We start from the raw sequence: 22,965 nt of genomic DNA, 5'->3' as shown, positions 1-22,965 counted from the left end.
GAAATTGTGTTCCTGGGAAATTCAGATTGCTCATTTATTCCAAGCAGTTATTGCTGTCCTCTCATACACGTGAAGCTACACTAAACAAAAAGATCAACTAAACTTCTGTTTAGAATTATTATGCCAATATTATGTCAAAATGCATTTACAGAAAGGACAAACATGTGGATAATTAGCAATAGTATTATACATTTTATACATATGTACATATATATAAATATATATGTGTGTGATATATTTGTAAATATATTTGAACATGTAACATATGTATATAAATGTATGCACAAATATACAAATACGCACACATATGCAGCTTTACTTACTATAAACCCACTGTCTTGATACACATGCACACGTCACTAGAGTATCTTAAGAGGAAGAGAATCTCTAGCCAGTGTCATGACTTGAGTACTGTTGAAAGTGTGAGTCACAGTATAAAGTTATAATAGCCAACCACATTCACTCTTGGATATTGTAGGCACTGCATATGGTTAAAAGAACATCATAATTGAAGATGCAAAGAAATGTCACCATTTCTTAGAAACAAGCATAATTAGAATGTATAAAGTGTTAAGTGGTCTCCGTGACAATGGGATGGAGAGGAAGAGTGAGGAGGAGGCGGCCTACCTTCCATCGCCCTCTTAAAGAAGACCTTGCAGCTCCCACAGGTAAGCACACCATAGTGACAGCCAGATGCTTCATCCCCGCAGATTAAACAGATCTTCTGAGGTAGGGAATCAAAGCCATACTGTGGGCTCTGGCTGGCTTCTGAATCTGGCCTTGAAATGCAAACAGATTCTGTTTAGTTTTAGGTACACCGCTATCTGATAAAGAAAGCTTTCCTAAACTGTTATCCATGAGAACAAAGAATTTTTAAAATAGAACCATAGCATTATTTATGGTTTTTTGTTTGTTTGTTTGTGGCTTAGTTTTTTGCTAAAGGTCTCATATAATTGGGTTGGCTTTAAACTTGTTCTATATCAAAGCCTGTCCTTGGACTCAAGAATTTCCAGCTTCCAAGTGCTGGGAACAGAAGCATTTGCCACCCTTGCCAGTTTATAAGGTGCTGGGGATAGAACTCTGAGCTCAGTGTATGATAGGTAAGCAAAGTTTCTAGGAATTGATGCACAGCCCCAGCTCTTAGGACCATAAACATACAAAAAATACATATATACCTACATAATACACACATTTACACATACATATGTATACACACATATTTGAATGTCAGTGGACTAAACTTGGTGCTTAATATCTTAAACTCCCTATAATGGATTCCTCGAACACACAAATCATTAGCATTCATTCGCTTAATAGAAAGAGAGTGGGTGCATCCTTTCATATTCACAAAAGCTAGAAGCTCTCCTTAAAAAGAGTTCCTTATACAGAAGTGTTTTTGCCTTTGGCAGATGAAATATGACCTCCTTCCTGAATGTTGGGTCACAACAAATACAGCTGAGCTTTAGGAGTTTAACTGGAATTAGCACTGGTTCCGGTTTGAAAACTCAGCCCTGGAACGGTTGATTGCTCCAACATATAAATATAGATGCGATTTGAAGGCATTGTTAGCATGCTGACATTATTTTGCCTAGTCACTGCATCTGAGACTCCAAAGCCTGAGCTTTCTTTTTTCCCCTTCACGTCCATTACTTCAGTATGTAGGGGTAAAAGCTCTTGAAAACATATATGACGAAAATAAAGGCAGGGGTCTGCCCCAGTGTGAGGATTCGATGCCTGCCCTGCAATTGGTGGCCATTCAAACACTTCCCTCCTGCAGTTTACCTCACTCTTGATGTTCCTAGGAAAATTGGGCCAGAGACCTGTCCAGATCCCTAAAGGTGTTTCTGATTTCAGTTCTGAAGCCACACTTAAGCCCCACCCCTCAAAAACAAAGCAAAACAAAAAACCTGAGCTTTTGCACCTCAGCCTCCCCAACACACACACACACACACACACACACACACACACACACACACACACAGGCAATGTCCTTCTTACAAAGCATTTAATGAAGCTCCCAACAAATCCTCAACACAATCAAAGATCTTAGAGTGACGCCTCAGGTTTTGAACCTAGGTGCCCCTGCTTCAAGAAGTTTACAGGCAATGTTTGGGTGAACGGTGCACAATAAAATGGTATATCTGCACCCCGTTTTATGCCCCCCAAAAATGTAAGAAAAGGGAGGCACTGGACAGTGGGTGTGGGGTCTCCAACGCGCAGCAGCTCCCCCACCCCCCACCCCACGCCGCCGCGGCTATCCTGCCACCCAGAGATGCTGAGGGAATGGAGCAGGACAGGGCCTCCTGCAGATGCTCACCTCAAGTAGTTGAGGTATGGCGGGTAGACCTGGGGTAGGCTGTCCTTGAGCACCGCGGCCTGGTAGCCCAGCTGCGGGAGCCCGTTGAGGCCAAGCTGCGGGTAGATGGCGGGTGCTGCCGCGGCGGCCGGGGCGGCCGGCAGGCTGTCCCTGGGAAGCAGGCAGGAGCTGGCGGCCGGGGGCTTGCAGGACAGTGGCGCTAATGAACCCTGCGTAGGCGGCGCGCCCTCCGCTTTGTACAGAATGCACTCCAGCGCGGAGCCCGACGAGGACGCAGGCGACACTGCGGCGCTGCCGGGGCCGCCGGCCACCGCCGCCTCCCCGGGCCTGGAGGATGGCGCTCGCTGCGGAGCCGGCGCCAGCGGGAAGTCTGGGAAGGTAGCAGCGCTGGCTCCCGGCAGCAGGTAAGGGCGCGGTGAGCGGGCAGCAGCATCCGCGCCCTCCTCCTCCTCCTTGATCTTTAAGCCGGAGGGCTGGAAGTCGCCGTAAAGAGGGAACGAGTCCTCTTTGGGGTCGCCTTCCGGAGGGTACGTGCAGTCTGGGAAGTCACTACAGGGCACCGGCGGGGATGGCGCGGAGGGCGAGCCCCGAGGCGGGACAAAAGGGCCCTGGGCTGTGGCCCCGCCGTCGTAGCTGTCCCCCTCCAGCAGCTGCCGGGTGCGGGCGGCTAGGAGCGCGGGGTTCAGAGGCAGGATGGGCACGTGGATGAAATCCACCACTGTGGTGGCCAGTGGAGAGCGCCCGGGAGCAACGGGAGCATCTTGCTCCAAGGACACCCTGGGAGCAGAAAACCGGGAATCTTCCTTGGGGATCAGGGTGACGCCTCCTGAGGCCGCTGCGGGAGCGTTGGCTGCGACTCCTCCTCCGCTGCCCGTGCCTTCCAGTGCTCGAGTTTTGCTTTTCAGAAGCGGAGCTGCAGAGCCCTCCGTCTCTAGGCCACTGTCCTCCTCCACCTCCACCGCAGCTGGCTGCGGGGATGGCTTCACTCCTGCCCCAGGCCAGTGAGCACTCCCGGAGGTCGAGAGCAACAGCTGCCGGGGTGGTGACAGTCCTTTGGACAGCACCTTCTGCCCTGCTCCTGTCCCGGAGCTGTCGCCAGCCTTGCTCTCTGGCCGGCTCATGAGCGGGGACAACAATCCCTTGGTAGTAGGGACACTGCGGGGGTCTTCTGGAAGTTCTGGCCCAAAGAGACACCAAGAAGTGATGGCCTCGCAGGCTGGAGGGCTGGCGTGGCTCTGCTCGGTCCCCGAGGGCTCCAACAACGTGTCTAAGACACTGTCTAAGAGTCTGCTGTCCTTCTCCCGGGCTCTGGGATTTCTGCCTCCTTCCCTACGAGTGGCTTCTACTCCAGAGAAAGCTCCCTCCACGTCGGACAGCGACTGCTGGCCCTGTGTCTTTCCGTCTGGGAGCTCCGAACCCTGGCAGGACCGAGGGAAAAGCAGCCCGTCCAGGGAGATCGGTATTGGCGAGACTACAGACGAGGCATCCGAGTGCTGGCTCCCTTGGAAGGGACCCTGATCCAAGCGTGCAAGCAAGGGGGACCCGACGTGTGGGGGGGAGGCCGCGGCGCCAGACGTGTGGAGAGCCCGCGGATCGTTTGCCTGCAGCTCAGTCATGACGACAGGAGCTCCCCTTTTCTCCTCCCCGTCTCCTGGGAGGAGGGAAAAGGGAAGGAGGGGGTGCCAGAGATATAGGGGCAGAGGGAGGGGGAAGTGGGTGTTGAGTAGCAGGGCCCGTGGGATCTCCACCTCCTGGTCGGGTAGGGAGGGGCGGTCTTGGTTAGCTCCTGTCCTTACCCTCCACCCAGACGAAGAGGAAGGGTGGTAGTCGCGCTGTCCCGGTGGCGGTAGGGTGAGGACAGGAAGAAGTAGCTGGAGCAAGCTGATCTTAGAACTGGGAGTTAATCGAGAGACTTTTTTCCCCCGTGTTTCTCATTGAATGGGAGACCTGGTGCTGGAGTGGCCGGGGCTGCAGAAAGGGCTCCTCCGCTACTTCTTCTGTTAGTTGAAACCTAGACATCTTAGGAAGTTTGCATTACATTCCTCACCAAAACCCTGGGGCTAAGACGTATCCCATTCTTAGTCCTTCTGCTGTGACACTCTCTACAGCTCTCTGGGTTCTCTACAATCCCAGCGAGTTCTGGTTGCGGGTTGCTCGGATAAAGCTAAGAGAAGCTAGCGGAATGGCAGAATCCTCACACCACTAAATACCTCAAAGCCTGATAGTGACAGTCTAGACTGGCTCTGCGCTCTAGGAAGGCCCGCCCAAAGCCCCTCCCTAGCCAATCACTGGCTAGATCCGAATCTCTGGAGTTGGCATTCCCGCTACCCACTAGTCTGATTCCACCTGGAATATCAGATGCTTTGAGAAGAAATCTTCTAAACATATCAGAACTTATACTGCCAGTTAAGAAATATGACAGCCCCACCCTATAAAAAGCAAAATTGTTGTAAAAACTTCAGGATTTGAAATTTGTAAATATTCAACACAATGACATATGACGACATTTTTATGTAGAAAAGGTATAAAAATTATCCCAAATATTTTCATTTTTATTATGTGTATACGTCTCTGTGAGTGTGTTACACAGTTGCACGGGGGCCAGCAGAGAGGGTGAGATCCCTCAGCAGTGACTCTATAGGTGGTTGTGAGGGGTCTGCTGTGGGTGCTGAGATCCTAACTGGGGTCCTCTGAAGGAGCAGCAGGTGCTCTTGTCTGTATGCATGTGTGTGCCTGCATATACCACTGTGCACATGGCAGTCTAAGACCAGCCCCAGGAGTAGACTTCCTCCTTGAGCTATGCGGATTCTGGAGAGAGAGCTCATAAGAGATACATGGTGATACATGGAGAGATTCTCTGAGTTTGGCACAGAGCACCCTTATTGGCTGCCTGTACAGCCTGCCTCTAACAACGTTCCAACTATTCCTGAGACAAGTGGACCACCAATGTGACTTAGCGGGTAAGGATGGAAGACAGTTGGTGACACTTCTCTGCCTGCATATGGGGAGTTTGGACATTGTCATGTTCTGCTTGTCCTGATGAATACATCTCTATATTTTCCTGAGGTTCCCTTCAGTCTTATCTAAATATCCTGCATCATATCTTAAGATTGCATTTTTCCCTCCATGTTTCTCTTAGAATAATTATCATTGAGCTTTGAAAATAAATCACCTTTAAACTCATGAGAACACTGTGGAAGGGAGAGAGTAATATGATATATTTTATATACAGTCATAAGCTAATGTCCACACTCAATCCCAGATAAGTGGATGTCCTGACACATTCCTGTTCAAAACTGAGTTAGTCATTTGGGAAATGCCTTTAAGTGTGTCCAGGTCTTTTTTATGCTGACACCTTGCAGTCATTCTCAGCCAGGTCTAGAAGATTGGTGGAAGGCTCCAAAACTGCACAGCAGGTGGGGGTGCTGGAGGCAAAGTGCCTGGATGCCTGAATCACCAGGGAGGTACTACATAGAAGTGAATCTCTGTTACATTGGACCATTGGGTTTGGGTGTGGACTATTCCAGAAATGAGTTATTGCTGACTAATTTTAAATATGTGAGAATTAGAGAGGGAGAAACAAATTTAAGGAAGCAGTTATTGTATATCCTTATGGTATCAAATGGTAAAAATGGAGTGTGAGAACTGCGAGAGGGGGGCATTCTGTACAGTGCATAGAATGAGTGTGGGAAGCAAAGAAATGAGGCTAGCAAGTAGCCTCCTATACGAGCATATACATCTATAATGTATATGGGGAACCTTGACTAAAGACAGATTAAGTGCCTTCAAGATTCCCTTTAAAGTCTCTGCATACTATCCTTTCTCCTCCCTTTCTTGCAACATTTCTACCCACACTGTACACTAGGACTTCTAAAGGTTCCTGGCTGCTTTAATGGGTGTTCTGTTAAGTGATGCTCTATGTCTTTGGTATGAGGTTTTTTTTTTTCAAGAATTTATATTAACAGGCATCCCTTTCCAGAATAGTTTTAGATTTATAGCAAAAAAAATCTACCAGTGAATAAAGAATAATTGTATGCTCTCTGTGTCGCTTCCTGCATGTTGCTATTAGTGAGCTCAGGCGGGTGCATGGTTGTTAACTAATGCCCAGAGTATATACAGTTTTCTTTCAATATCTGTTTTCTTTTCTAACACTCCACACAAACAACTTGTTTCATTGTTATTATTGCTTCCCAGAATCCTTTTGGCTATGATGGCTCTGAGACATCCCTTGTATTTCATGACCTTGATACTCCTAAGAACTCTTATAGGGTGGCATTCTTTAAGTGGTCATGGCTCATGGGTTTGGGAAAGGAAGTTAACCTTAGCAAATGGTGTTTTCACCACCAGCATAAAGGGTTCACATTGAACAGGGCTTATGGTATGATGCTGGCCTTGAGAACTTGTGTGAAGCAGTGTTTCTCAGGGTCCTTCACATGGGTGTTAGCTCCACATTTTGGAAGGAAGTCACTATGAGTAATAAGAGTCAATATGAGTGGGAATATGTGGGAGCAGGAAGTAACACTCTCCACTCCAGGATGGAGTAATTAACTGAAAGCTTTATCTGTAATTCTGCGTAGGGGAACACACTTCAGCCCTGTTACCTCTGCATTCAACCTTTTGTGTATACCACTATGGATACACTTTGTTCCTGAAGTGGTTTTCAGCTTTGAGTACTGGGGTTCCTTTGCTGTCTTCTGTGCCAGGTGACATGCTTTACTATTATGTGTGGCAAAGATTCATGGGCATGGAGTAAAGTATTTTAATACTTTTTCTTTGGTTCTTTGGAGCCAAAAAAAAAAAAAAAGTTTTCTTTGGTTCTCCAAAACTTCTTTGGAGACAATTTGCCTGCTACCTCTGTCCTCTTAGAATCAGCCATTTCTCCTTGGAATTCAATTCATCTATTTGAAAAAAAAATACTAGAAATGAAGACTTCCACTCCAGTTTATATAATATGCTCTTCTTATTTTTGGTATAACACTTTGAGTTTCAACTCTACTATACTATATACATCAATAGTTTACTCTATTCCCAAGTTAGAAATACAGTGAGTGAATGTAACATATTGTGTTTGCCTATGCTGACAAACAGTTGACACTTGTATGGTTAGTGTTTTGCTAGAAATTTACTATGTGTATGTCTGTCTTTATATACATATGTTTTCATTTTTCTTAGATAAGTATTCAGAAATGAAATGGCTAGCTATATTTATGTGTCTGTGACCTGCTTGTGATCTCCATGGACTTCATACCTTGGCTGCATTGCCATCATCACATTCTTTGGGGGTTGGACTGCTGAGAGGGTGATGTATAGCGGGCAGTTGCTTAATCACTCCTTCCCCGTGGTAAGATGGTAAGAAGTACCATCTATGCACCAGAAAGAAAAATCTCACCAGAAATTGAATCTGCTACTTGGATGATGCTCTGATCTGTGCAAGGTAGCTATCCTTCTGGTATAACTAAGCCACCCAATGAGGAAATGGTGCTTTATTATAGCATTCACAATGAACCTACACCAAGGTGTACAGACAGCTGTCAAACCACTTTACATGGTGGCTGGCCCGTTTTTCTTTCACCCTAGATTGTTGAAGTTCTAATTATACCATAACCTGAGAAACAGTTGGTTAATTTTTTTTTTTAATCTCAGCAAATGTAAAAAGTCCATGATGGAATCTCAGTGGGGTTTTGGTTTTTCTCTAGAGACTCATGATGTTCACTTTCCTTTCCTGTGTTTGTTTTCTGTATATCTTCTTCCGTATATCTCTGTGTCTGATCACATATTTATTGGCTTTTAAAAATTATCTGCTCAAAATGCTGATAATAAGTGGCAAATATACTTCTGGTATGGATGGGAAGGGGCTCATAAGTGCCACTCCTAGCTAGTTGGCAGCTGCTGGGTAAGAATAAGTAATTGGGAGTGGGTGTCCAGTCACTAGTAGGTCATGTATGAACCAGTGGAGGGCTCTGAACATGTGGGCAACACCAACTGAACTCACTGCATGTAAACAGAGGAAGAGACCATGACGATGGTAGGGAAGTTTGGTGGAGGTAGTGTACTGACTGGTTTTGTGTCAACTTGACACAGGCTGGAGTTATCACAGAGAAGGGAGCTTCAGTTGGGGAAGTGCCTCCATGAGACCCAGCTGTGGGGCATTTTCTCAACTAGTCATGAGGGGGTAGGGTCCCTTGTGGGTGGTGCCATCCCTAGGCTGGAAGTCTTGGGTTCTATAAGAGAGCAGGCTGAGCAAGCCAGTAAGGAACCATGGCTTGCTCATGGCCTCTGTATCAGCTCCTGCTTCCTGACCTGCTTGAGTTCCAGTCCTGACTTTCTCTGGTGATAAACAGCAATGTGGAAGTAAGCTGAATAAACCCTTTCCTCCCCAACTTGCTTCTTGGTCCTGATGTTTGTGCAGGAATAGAAATCCTGACTAAGACAGGTAGCCAGCATTAGTATTGGTAAGGGAGAGGTGGGGTGTTTGGGGATGATCAAGAACATTATATACATGTATGAACTTGTCAAAGGACAAGTATGTTATTAAAAACCGTCTGTTAATATACCTCTTAGCTCTTTCAGCAACTGATACAACTCATTGATGTGCTTAAGACTGGGGAATGTTGTCTCCGGGCGTGTTCATCTTTAAGTTCTTTGGCAATTGGAACTGTCTGATAGATTATTTTGATCAATTTATGTTTTGATGAATTACATTTTCAGTGTCAAAACAAATATAAGAAATCATTACTAAGACTGAGACTCTGAAGCTTTCTGTTACATAGATTTTGCATTAAATCTACTATACAATTAAATTTGACTTTTCATATGGCATAAAGTCTATCCCTGTGCCCATCTTTTGTGTGTGTGGCTATCAAGTTTTTGTCAACTTGACACAATCCAGAGTTAGGCCTTTCCTCCCCAGTGTTGTTTTCTATCTGTCGTTTATGACAAAAGCAGACAAGCAGACTGGGACAAGCAGACAAGCAGACTGGGACAAGCACTCTCATTTAAAGAAGGGTTTCCTTGTCGGCATGCTTGTGTATCATATGACTTGGGATCATTCTATGAGCTTGTCATGTGCTGTGGACTTCAGACACACCCGGTTTTCTGTAAAGCTTTGTACCACTTTGCTTTTAACAGCACGTGTGCAAACTTTGTGCCTTGAAGGTAGCTTCTCTGCCTTTCTTGAAAATTATTTTTCATTGTTATTCCATCATCTTTATTTTCTACTACACCATCTTCTGAACTAGTGGCATGATTCATAGCTACCCTGAAATCAACATCTTGATGAGAGTAGACCTTCATTTATAACCTTTCATTTCCTTATTCCATGTGTTGTGTTAGGCTTTACTTATTGTCAAAGTAGATTAGTTAATATCTGTAAGGATGCTATAAGACCACACTGAGAGCCTGGAATTGATATAATGCCTGGTAAAATTGGTAAAAATGGTAGGTGCTTCCCTGTCCCCTCCAAGTTCTATGTTGATTCGCTTACCCACAATGTGACTGAATCTCTCTCTCTCTCTCTCTCTCTCTCTCTCTCTCTCTCTCTCTCTCTCTCTCTCTCACACACACACACACACACACACACACACACACACACACACGCATGCACACACACACACAGAAAGAGAGAGAGAGAGAAGGGGAGAGAGAGACAGAGAGAGAGGGAGAGAGAGAAAGTTGCAAAGTACACAATGAGATGGTTGTTAGCAGCAATCCAGGAGTTGAAGCTTCCTAAGAACCAATGACCCTGGACTTGCAACCTCACCAAACTGTGAGAGGCACAAGAACTATAGGTAAGTCATTGTGTCTGGGATATTTTGTTATAATAACAAAGTGCTAACTCTCAATTATAATCTGCTAATAATAGTGAAATTGATGATCCAAGAAGTCCATATCTTCCTGAAAATGTAGAAATCCTCATTTATAGTTAACAGGATGTTTCCAGAAGGGAAATTTCAAACCTCCTCTGCATCTATACTCTTATATACCTCATCAACATGACATCAACAAGAGGTGGAACTTGTATAGATAGAGCTTTGTGAATGAGTTGATTGTCCTTGTAGAAGAGATCTCATTATTCCTGTCCTGTGTGTACATAGCTAGAAGGTACCATCACCTGTTACACTGGCCTGAGTTCTAAGAAGCAAGAAAGAGGAGGAAGAAGAGGAGAAAAGGGGGAGGAAGGAGGGAGAAGGATGGAGGTCAGTAGAACTAGGGAGAAATTAACAATGGTTTTCCCCACTGACTCTGAATGTTAAGAGTACTTACCCTTAATCCATCACTAGAAAGCTTTTCCTAGATATCTTTTTGTACATTTCTCCATTTAAAGATAAAGCAAGAACTTTTATCCAAACATATAGCAAATGGAGTATGACCTTATGAACTATTTATTACATATGTAGATCTATATGTGTGTATGAATGTGTGTATATATGTGTATATATATATATATATATATATTTCATAGCAAATCTCCAAATATTGAGTGTCATATCACTTTTTGAACTTATGCCACTGATGTAAATTACAGATGTTTACAGATAATAATGTCAAATGAAGAAAATACACACACATACACATACTTAAGACAAAGGCTGAATTTTTTCACTAAATTTGCTGTTTACAGGATGCTCTGAGACATTAGTAATGCTGACTATGTGAAATTAAGGTGAACTGATTTGAATATTACCAGGTCAAGAGCTGAAAGCAAGATGAGAATGTGTGGAAAATATGTCCTTCAATGCTGGAACTGTCTTGCAAATATTTAATTCTGCCTCCTTGTTTAATACCCTGTTTTTTTTCCACAGAGGGAAAATCATACAAAAAGGTCCTGTTCTAGAAAATCAGAACAACAGACACAGTAAAGCACCCAACAGGCACTTAACATCCAATCCAGAAGAAGCAATGAGATCCAAGATTACCACTTGGAGGGTTCTGATTGAAGAGAGAAGATACTAATAATGGAAAAGGTTTTGTGTTATTTTTCATTAAAGAAGAGAGACACTTGAAATGTGTAAAGCAAAGAGAACCATGGAGATGAAAAACTGGAAACATTAGAGAAAGAAAAATTAACCCCTGGTAGATACGAGAATTAAGATAGTGTTACAATCAAAGGTTGCAAACTGAATATCAGTTTACATTCAGGTTTGTTTTACAAACTCAGCCTTATTAAACTCACTGGAGGTTTCATATTCTCAAGACTATCCTCCTCCCAACACAATAAGAAGGCAAGATTTTCTCTTGCTTGTAACATATAATTATTGTGAGCAGTGTTTTGGTTTTCATTTGCATTCTTTTTTTTCTCTCCCACCTACTACTTGGAATCAAGTGAAGCCATCAGCCCATGTCATGTGAGAGAAAAGCACGCGTTGCACTCTGAGTGATGGTTTTTCTGCCTCCTTCACCTCCCCTTGTAGATCTCCATCTCTACTTTTGGCTGCAACTCCATATTTGTCCCATGCCTTCTAGTATTTTTGCATGGTGAGACCCACATTTTTACTTGTTAATTTTGCAAGTTTCAAGTAGAGCCTTCATACAGTGATGGGTACCCTTTCCTGCTTCTGGAACATACAGATAGTGCTGTCATTTCTGCTTTATTCCTGTCCTGACTTAAAAATCAACATGTTACTTTCTAGCTTTGGCTACCATGATTTCCAGGCAGCTCTGGAGATGGGGGTATTAGCAGAGACCTCTGTGTCAGGGATCACTCAAAACAGAAGACTTCTAGGAGCTAAGAATGAGCTTGTGCTGAGCTAAGAGTACCATTCTAATATCATATATTAACATAGTTTTCTTATACCACTCTCACTAGACATCTGTTTTCTTCCACTGTTAAATTTTGAAATAAAAGTGCATCATTGCTAAAGCAAAGTTAGAAAAATGATGTGTTGCCAACCTCACCACCTCAGACAATATGTGTCTTCAACTGCGCAGCTTCCTGTTTATGCACAGGGCACACCTCTGCATGACAATAAGATTTAGTGAATATTAACTGTTTTCATACCTAGGAAAATAGTCAATCATTTAAATTATGTGCAAGATATTCTAGGAATGGCAGGATGACTCATCAATTCAAGGTGCCTGTACCAAACCTACAACCTAAGTTCAGTCCTTGGGATCCACTTGGTGGACAGAGAGAACTGACTCATGCCAGATCCCTTCTCAGCTCTACTCACACTTTATGGTAGACACACACACACACACACACACACACACACAGAGAGAGAGAGAGAGAGAGAGAGAGAGAGAGAGAGAGAGAGAGAGAGAGAGCTCAATAATATACATATAGAGATAAATAAATAAATAAAATTGTAACCAAAGTTATTCTAATGTTAGTGTTTTCTGTTCACTTTGAATGCTCTACGAGGGTGATTAAAATCAGTGAAGAGAGGAGAACAATCATTACCTTGACTTAAAATCAGGAAAGTCTTTTCTCATCCATGAAAGCCATCCTTGTAATGGTGAGGGAGAGGGAGAATGTTCTTACTGTGCTGTCAAGACAGCAAGCTCAAGATCGTTCATGCATCCATTTTCATACAACTGTGTGAGGAATATTTAAGTATAATGTGCTGTACTACACCTGTCTTCAGCATTGACTTGGTATGGTCCATAAGGACCTGTGACAAGTTTCAGCACAATGCTTTAAAAACCACACATCTTTTCCTTTAAAAATCATGTATGTATGTATTTGTTGCTACTGATTATTACCGAACTTTGTGCATTATAGGAAAGCAGTTAAGCACTGCTTCATAATCCTAACAAATACCATGTTCTACCTTGATAGCTGATTTGTGAACAGATTATGTGATCTGGCCTCAAAATGCTTATATGTATTTCCATTTTTAATTTCAAAACAATGGAAAAATATTCATGAATATTCATATTTTTATGTCAAATACATACAGGAGTGGAACTATGAGTTGTGTTCAGAGCTAAATTAAAAACTTCTTGAAGATTGTAATATAAAAAAAGAAGATAGTCTTTCTTTACTGTGGTAATTTGAATATGGTTGGTCCATGGAGTAGCACTATTAGGAAGTATGGACTTGTTAGAGTAGGCATGTCTTCTTTTTTTGGAGAAAGTGGGTCACTGTGGGGGTAGGCTTTGAGACCCTCTTCCTAACCACATGAAGACAGTCTTCTGGTTCCCTTCAGAATAAGATTTAGAACTTTTTAGCTTCTCTAGCACCATGTTTACCCACATGCTGCCATGATGATAATGGACTGAACCTCTCAACATGTAAGCCAACCCCAATTAAATAGTGTCCCTTGTAAGAGTTGCCCTTGGTCATGGTGTCTCTTCAGAGCAATGGGAACCCTAACTAAGACACTTACTAATATCAGACCTCTTTTATTAAGCACAGTCTCTTATAATCTAGTTTTTCTTTTATTCCTTCAGTTCCTTAATAATCTGATTCCTATTGTTTTTTAAACCAAGAAATCTCAAGACTTTGAGATGAACAATAAGAAATATTTATAGAGGAAAACCCAAAGTGGAGGTTCTGAATGGAGGTATGACAGAGAGAAGTCTTGTTGCATGGCTGACAGACTAGCGGTTTTTACCCGCTCCCCCAAAATGCAGCCCCAACTAAGAAGTAGCTGCTGTATACAGGAGCAGGAGTGGATGGATTTCCATGGACTCTGTAACAAATGTGTCTTCCTTCAAGGGCTTACAACTTTCTCCCCTGTGGCTTACTTCTGCTAGGAGAATTTGGCATCTGTAGGGAGCTATTTATAATAAAAAAATGTAAAGGTATTTCCTTTCTATAAAGGTTCTAGATTTTCATAATTTGGGGTATTTTGAGAAGATAATGACTCATTCCAAATTCACATATTCCAGTACTTTAAAGTTAGCTAGTTTTTTTTCTGTTCCTATTCATAACAGCCAATATCTAGGAAGCAGGCTAGATATCCCTAAATTGATGAATGGATAAAGAAAATGTGGTTCATTAGCACAACTGAATACTATTCAGCTATTAAAAATAAAGATATGATGAAATTTTCAGGCAAATGGATAGAACTAGAAAATATCATACTGAGTGAAGTAAGGCAGAGTCAGAAAAATATACATGATATGTACTCAATTATAAGTGTACATTAGCCAAAAGTAGCGGATAACTACGCTGCAATCCACAGACCCAACGAAACTGAATAATAAGGAAAGACAAGGGAGGGTGTGCGAATGTCACTCAGAAGGGGGAATGAAATACATATCAGAGGTGGATGGACAGAAGGAACTGGATGGGAGAGGGGGTAAGGAGGGGAACATGATGGTGATCAGGTGTGTGTGGGGGTGCTGAGAGGTATGGGAGTGAGGACAGAAATTGGTGGCCAACATCCCTGGGACTAGCAGGAGACCTAGGTAGGAAAAAGGAGGCTCCAAGGAGTTTATGGGGGTGACCCTAGCTGAGACTCCTAACAGCAAGAGATATGGAGACTTAAGTAGTAACCTCCTGTAGCCAGGTGGGACTTTCAGTGGAGGGAGGAAAACATCAACTCACCCACAAAACCTTCAACCCAAAATTTGTCCTGTCTACAAGATGCTCAAGAATAAAAATGGAACAGAGGTTGACGAAAGATAAACCAATGACTGACTGAACTTGAGACCCATCCCATGTGAAAGAGTCAACCCCTGACACTTAATGATACTCTGCTATGCTTGCAAAGAGGAGCCCAGCATAATTGTCTTCTGAGAGGCTTCGTTCAACAGCTTATGGAAACAGATGCAGGGACCCAGAGCCAAACATCACATGGAGCTTGGGGAGTCTTGTGGAAGAATAGGGGGGAATTTGAGGGAACCAGAGGGGTCAAGGATACCACAAGAAGACCTACAAAGTCAACTAACCTGGGCACACGGTGCTCACACAGACTGAACCACCAACCAAAGAGCATGTAGGTCTAGACCTAGATGACACCTTTGCAGCAGATGTGCCTCTTGGTCTTCATGTGGGTCCCCTAAAAATGGAACGGGGGCTGTTTCTAACTCTTCCCTGCTATTGAATCCACTTCCTCTAACAGGACTGACAGAGCAGGGTGGTATGCAAGGGGGCTTCCCCTTCTCTGAGGAGAAGGATAGAGTGTAATGGAGGAAGGGATTTGTAAGGGTGGACTGGGAGAAGGAGAGAAAGGATGGCTGTAATTTGGATGTAAAGTGAATAAATAACTAATGAAAAAATAAAAGTTAATTACCTTTTCCAAAAACTAGTAAATAATAAACAGAATATTTTTGTAAATAATGGATTTGACATTGAAATTGGAAAAATCTACAATTACTGTACATCTGATATTGTGTTAGTACATCTACTTCATCTTATTATTTAGTACTGATATGAGCACATCCTTTGGTTTCACTAGGTAATAAGAAGAAGCACATTTATATTTATTTGCATGGAAAATTTTTAGAGTTTTTATTTGTTTTAAAGAATCCTGCACAGTGTAGAAAAATCCTATAATATACTGACTAGGCAAAGCACTTTAAAGTGATCCTGCTGCAGAGTTAAATGAAACATCTACAGTACAGTTCACATAAGACTTCAGTCCCAGTGTCCCCTTGCGACTCCATTCTCATGTTGGGAAAAATGTCTCTCTGAAGATGAGTTTTGTCAAATTCTTCACTATTGTCTCTGCTGAATGCATTTCAGTGGGCAACTTCATTCATGTTGAATCAATTTCAATGGATTCATTTTATTTAAAGGGTCTTCCTCTGACTATTTCAAACTAACTTAAATACAACTCATTCTTGTTTTAGAGACATGCTTTAGTTTTCTTTTTTCCTGATGAGTTCTGTTCTATTCATCTATATGTACATTTCCTCGAGAGTAAAATCTCTTTACAATATACATGACGTTCAAAGCATTAGGAAAATGCTATCTCTGAAAACAAGTCACCAAGTTCTCCAACCAAATTTCACTCTCACCAGAAGGCTGTGCATTGATGGTGGACAGGCTCCATCACAGGCTTTCTGTACAGTGTCTCCTTATACCTTGGGACTCATTTTGTCCTCCAGAGCCCCTGAGTCCTCTGGAGTTAGCCTTCAAGTGAGGAAAATGGACAGTTTTACATGGATCAAGCCTGTAAACAGGAATTATCCTTTATGCTAACCTTACACCACTTAGAGTTTAGCTAATTAACTACATCAAACTACAGTACAGGCTGGGAAAGGTGGTAGAATTATGTGTGCAAGAAAAATAGGTTGTAAGTTTTGTAAACAGCTTGTGGATGCCCATGACACTGTGCCTTATCTTTCTTTTTTCCTTATTTTAAGAATCTCTTTTCACTTCTTTTAATTTAATAGTGTATTAAATAAGAAGATATTCAGTGACCGTTTATTACATGCTATGCCCATGTCTTTGTCATGGGCAATTTTGAACCATGGTGAGCATTTTTTATCTGGAGTCTGTCTAACATTACATGATAGGCTTCTTTATCCCCTGGCTCTTGCTGTTGAATGTACATCACAGGTGACTTTTTGTCTTCCCCCACTCCCAGACGAGGTTTCAAATAGCCTTTAATTAACATTCGCCCTTAAGGGCCTGATTACCAGAGGTTCTCACCAGCCACAACTGTGGTCTGAGAAAGAAGACACATTGGGAATGAGATCATTTGATATCAGGATGTGAGGCCAAGGCTATTACTGAAGGTAGGTAGAACATTGTTCTGGGTATGTGACTGTCGTCTGCTAGTTAAAACTTCTGCTTATGAGATATTAGGCTTGTAAATTTGTAGAAGAGAATAAGAAGCTTACTCCACATACCAAATATCTGTAAAAAAAAAAAAAAGAAAGAAAGAAAGAAAGAAAAGAAAAAAAAGAATAAAAAGGAAATTACAAGGGCATTAAAATCAAATGGCTCTTGCCTAATTCCTTCCACACTGTTAAAACAAGGAAAGGCTGAGACCAATTTACAGTCAGTTGAAATCCAGGTACAAACCCATGGGTTCCCTCTGCAGCATGAAGAGGTCATTATTGCTACAAGAGGCAGGCCAGGGAATGTCAGATCAGACCTACAACTTAAGCATGGCCCGCATATTGAAGAAGGCACTTCAAAGGATAATTGAAAAGAATGGGACTTCTGTGATGGGAGGACATAAATTTCAGTTCCCTAAGCTTCCCTGACCCTTGCCTCCAGTTCTGTAGGCTTCTTTAAATCTCCAAGTCCACAGAATTGGAATTTAGGAAAGGTCTGATGTAATGTGTTCCACTAAGTGGGTTCCATGCTACATTTACCTAAGATGTTGAAGTGCATTCCTTGTTGCTGTGGTCATTCTTTTACACTCTCAGAAAGCTACGGCACATTCACCACACCCAAAGCCACTGACTGCACCACTGAGCCCAATTGCAAGTAGACCAACACATTGTACCAATGTGTCATTCTAAAACAGGTTGTAGTAGTCTTTACTCCAAAAGCCATACTATGAAGTTAATAGAAACAATAGATCATGATGTGCAAATATCACCAGGGGACCATACAAATATGAAAATAAAAGCAAGATAGGTTGATGTTTCTCAAGGATCACCATTGCCCAGACCCCAAAGTGGGAGAAAATGGAAAGAAACTATGTGATAGAAACTAAAACAATGATTCCAAAGAAACCTAATGAGTAAATCAGGAAGGGAATTCATGATCCAAATAAGAAATCCAGCTATGAGAAGAGATTATTGAAAACAGCCAAACAGAAGCCCTCAAGTGAAAGAACTCCACTGATAAGATTGAAAAATGCAGTCCAGGACCTTAAGTACAGAACACCTTAAGTAAAAGAGAAACTTCCTGAACTAGAAAGCAATCTTCTAAAATATGTCAGTTGCACAAAACACAAAGAGAAGCAAAAATGAAGAATGCCCCAAATCTTATAAGATGTATTTAGCAAATACTGACATTATGGGCAGTCTAGAACAGGTGAAATGGGCATTCACATCTTAGGCAATGGAATATCTCCAAGCTTCCTCACTTATGAGAAAGATATGACCATTTAGGTTTTCAGGCTCAGAAACCTCAGAGACTTGGCAGAAAATAGTAGTAGAACAGCTTGTGGAGGCCAAAAGGTACTTCGCACTGTCCAAAGTCTAAGCCAGAGAAGGGTGCTAAGCAAAAGAACAATACCAAGTGCAGCTACGCACAAAGATCTCAACTAAAACCACAGCAGAGCTTTTAGGGGGCAACAGGATGGCATTGTCATAGCCCTAAAAAGGAAGAGGGGAAAAATTGTGGCAATAATGGGGACTGAACACAGCAAAGTTTCCCTTTAGAAACCCAGCAGACATGAAATCTTCCCAAGATGAGCAAATTGAAGGATCCATTCCCATTGAGCTAGCCTTACAATGCTAGACCTGTATCTAGGAACAGGGACTCATTACCAAGAGTGAGAATGTCCCAGAATATGAACATGAAGAAGAAAAAAAAGGAAGCAAACATTTCTCAGAATGCCACTAAACCACAAAGACAACGAAGAGAAGAGTAAAAGGCATGGGAGCAACACAGACAGAAATTGACAGGTGATGGAAATACATACATGCATATATGTATGTACATATATATATATATACATACATGCATATATGTATATATATATATATATATATATATAAATTTGAACCTAAAAAGGATAAATGTTCTAATTAAAAAGTGTACTTTAGTTGAATAAATGACACAAACTTCACTCTTTCCTCTCTCACCATACTCACAAATCAACTCTAAATGGTCAAAAGACTCATATAGAAGACATGAATTGGTGAAGTGACAGGAAGAAACTAGGTGCTTTAAGATACAAATATGGGGAGCTGGAGAGATGACTCAGAGGTTAAGAGCACTGACTGCTCTTGCAGAGGTCCTGAGTTCAATTCACAACAACCACATGGTGGCTTACAACCATCTGTAATGGGATTTGATGACCTTTTCTGGTGTGTCTGAGGACAGCTACAGTGTACTCATATAAATAATAAATAAATAAATCTTTTTAAAAAGATACAAACATGGAAGATAATTTTTATCAAAGATTCATAAAAAATACACATCAAGTACAAAATAAATGATACTGAATCAGCCCATGAAATTGCTATGTAATTTAAGAAATGCACAATCAAATGTGTCAAGAAGCAGCTAAGAAGATGGCAAAAGATGTTTACAAGGGTTTATATTTTCACTTAAGAATTTCTTGACAATTATTATTTCTGACATAATCACGGACATCCAATAGTGTGATTCTATGTGCTTGTCAATAGCTACTAAAGAACCTTTTTTCTGTCTCACATCTTCAATTTTAGTTACATAGATTTATTTCAATTGCATGCATATTACACTTTGAACACTCAGTGGGATCTCTAAAAGTAGCCACATGACACAGATATATTTTGGTAAGACATAGATTTTTGTATGATCATATTATTATTTCAGAAATTATTTTTAAAAGCTTTTCTTTTCTTACCATCTGCTATGCACATTATAAACTTGGCCAGCACAAAACCCATTTGTCTTAAGGCCAGCAGAATGGTATCATTTCTGCCCTGTCTGTGTTTAAACAACACAGCCCATGTAAACATGGCTTCATTTGATCTTGTTCCAAAAGTACTCACAAGTATTTGTCTACATTGTTTCTGTGCTAATAATAAAAAGTTGAAATATTTTATCTTTTAAAAAAGGTTTTGTTTGAGGATTTTAAACATGAGTACTATATTTACATCATTGCCACACCTTCCTCTCCTCCTGCAACACCTCCTGTGTCCCTTCACATTCCTGTTTCTTTCACTATTATTACACACACACACACACACACACACACACACACACACACACACTAGTACAGCCTGTTTCTTCTATTTAACATCACTTGTGTTTTTGTTTAGAGGTGACTCCTTGTGGAGATGATATTTATATAAAGGAAAGCATTTTCCTGACTAGAGTACTTCTAACAGTTACCACCCTAGTCATATTTATGTTAAAATTAAACACTTTTCTCAAACATTGTCAGATCCCTATGTCCCCTTCAACAAGCATAGCTTGACTAAATACGAACCTTGGCTTAACTTAATCTCATAAATGTCAGATATTTGACATTTGACCATGAGAGAATATTATTATTTCTAGGCTACATTTTATGTTTGTTTGTTTTTTTAAGTTCCCATTTCCTCTCGTACTAATCTGGAAAAGGCTAGATGTTTTTGATGCAATAATGGCTATGCATGGATAATTTAGTCATAGAATTCTGATTTGTGTACCACACTTTATATGGTAAATGATATGGTATCATTTACTATGACCTTGCAAAGGGTTTCATATACATAGTGTGTTGAGACCTGAGATTTATCATTTTTGCTTGTACCAGTTTGCTGAATGGTACCAGTTGTACCATTCACAGGGCTCAGATCTCTGAGGCTGTGTATGATGATTGCTGCTTCACAGGGCTCAGATCTCTGAGGCTGTTTATGTTGATTTCTGAATCCTGATGCTTTGCTATGCAGTCTGTGAGGAGAAGCTCTCAAGGATGACATCTTCCTATTAGTCCCATGGGAGCTCTATAAAATCAGCACTGCCTTATAGAATGCTTCACTTCAATCTCACCTTAGGCTCTGCTTTTCTCCATGCTGCCCTGTGTGCTCATATCTTGATTCTAGAGCCTGTATCCTAGCATCACCATCCCTCCCTATAGTCTCCCTATTTATACTCCCTTCTCTGCACAAATGTCATGACAGCTTCCTCAAACACAATGTTTAGGGCACACCTTTATCACCTGCATAATGAAATGCCTTTGCCTTGTTTAAATACTATTCTTACATGGTGTGTCTACACATGCATGAGTGCGTGTGTGTGTGTGTGTGCGTGTGTGTGTGTGTGTGTGTGTGTGTGTGTGTGTGTGTGTGTCTACACATATACAATGGCTGTATGTACTGAGGTCAAAAGACAAATTTTTGGAGTCCCAGAGACTGAACTCACATAGACAGTTTTAGCAGGAAACACCTTCATGTACTGAGTCATCTTGCAGCCTAAGATATGTCTTCTTTCCTATTGAATAATTTAGTGGTAATTTAGACCACTTTAGTGATAGGCAACCTCAACTTATCCTGTCTCACCATTTCTTATGGATCTACGAGACTCCTGGCTCAGTCTTTCCAACTTTCCTTTAGTTTCCGCACTTCACTCTCTTTCCACAGGTCAGTCATTTCAGTAGTTCACATTTTAATCACTCCCCCCACTATGCATTAGCATTTAGCAATAGTTCAGGGAGAGCTGGACTTATGAAGATATTTGTGACTCTCAGAAATTAGCAAAACAGATCATATTTCAAATTCAATCCAGGAAATTCAAACTTGAAGCAACCTCAGTAGAAATTATTCCCTTTAAAAAAATCAAAAGTCTACTAAAGGAGTGAAGTTTTTAAAATACCCCTTGAGCATATATGTAGCAGAGGGTTGCCTTATCTGGCCTCAGTGGGAGAGGATGTTCCTAATCCTATAGATAAGGGTTGGGGATACCCAGGGTGGGGAGCACCCTCTTAGAGGTAAAGCGCAGGGAAGATGGAGGAAAAACTTCAGGGAGGAAAGGAATGGGACAACATTTGGGATGAAAATCTATAAAATAATTAAATAATAATAAAAAGAAAATATACTAAAACAAGAAATGCTTTTGCAAATGGAAAAAAAAATACTTTCCTCCATTACTTTGAAGTGTTTGTTTTGAGTTTTTGCAGGTGAATAAGGATTATATTACAAAAAAGTGGTTTTAAAGACACTTTATCTTAAACATTCATTTAAAGAAATTAAATTTAGTTATTTCAGTTTTATTATGAGCTACTTACATGTTACTTGGAGCTGTAATGTGAATGTCTGTGTTCCCCAAACATCAAGTGTTGAAACCTTTGTGATGGTAAGGGGTGAAGCATTGGATTAATTAGATAATGAGCCTTTATAAAAAAAAACTATGGAGAATGTCTTGAGTGTCTTTCTGCTTCTGCACAATGAAGAAGCTATGAGAGAATGACTCCACTAGACATCAGATGGATCAGTGTAGAACTCATTCAGAATCATAACACATTGTGGGATGGGATAACTTTAGGGCAGTCTATCAGTAGTAATGTTCTCTAAATTATAGACTGATAAATTATGTTTTGGCTTAATATGAAAGGAGACATGGCTTTGGCCAATAATAGTGAGAGGGATGCTTAGCCCGATGATGAGTATGATCCTTGGGACCAATATGGCTTAAGGAGTTCTTGTGTTTAAATCTCTAAGTCAGTAAAAACACAGTTCTGCTTTCTGGCTCAGGATTTGCAATCTTTAGATAAGGAATATTTTATATTCTTATCTTGCCTGCCTGTTGGCTTATGCATTTTGTAACTCTGCTAGCAACATTGTCCTCCATTCAGTAATCTATGCCTGTTGCAGGATACTTGATAATATTGTGAACCCTGAGAGTGTGAACTGGAAATCTTGTTTCTTGTTGTGGTGTGATTCAGCCCTAGCACACATCTTTAACCCAAGAGCTTTCTGTAAACAAGAGCTAACAAATTCAACAATAGGTCAAGAGTCAGAGCAAGTAACCAATTGACAGGGAGTGAGCATATAAAAACCCAGGAAAGAGAAAGGAGGACCTTTGAGTTGAATGGAATTTAAGACAGTGTGAGGAAGGGAAAGGAGCTTTTTTCCTTCTGGGGCATCAGTGGAGTAGG

The 22,965-nt window shown here is 41.4% G+C and overlaps 1 protein-coding gene and 1 long non-coding RNA gene across 2 annotated transcripts in view; one reads left to right on the top strand and one right to left on the bottom strand.

Annotated features, from left to right (window-relative positions):
* Positions 1-3,966, bottom strand: part of Pgr (progesterone receptor) — a 62,286-nt gene extending 58,320 nt beyond the window's left edge. Inside the window, exons 1-2 of the mRNA XM_031344541.1 lie at positions 2,318-3,966; positions 628-779 (exon numbers count right to left, since the gene is read on the bottom strand). Coding sequence (XP_031200401.1) covers positions 628-779; positions 2,318-3,933 — 1,768 coding nt within the window. The 5' untranslated portion in view covers positions 3,934-3,966. The remainder of the gene's footprint in view (positions 1-627; positions 780-2,317) is intronic.
* LOC116072943 lies at positions 2,242-12,181 on the top strand. The gene is made up of 2 exons (XR_004111599.1): positions 2,242-2,331; positions 11,119-12,181. It is a non-coding gene; the product is annotated as an uncharacterized LOC116072943 (long non-coding RNA).
* Positions 12,182-22,965: the final 10,784 nt, after the last annotated feature.

Source organism: Mastomys coucha, unplaced genomic scaffold (genome assembly GCF_008632895.1).
Source record: "Mastomys coucha isolate ucsf_1 unplaced genomic scaffold, UCSF_Mcou_1 pScaffold23, whole genome shotgun sequence".
NCBI classification, from domain to species: Eukaryota; Metazoa; Chordata; class Mammalia; order Rodentia; family Muridae; genus Mastomys; species Mastomys coucha.
This window is presented reverse-complemented; position numbering and strand designations above follow the sequence as displayed.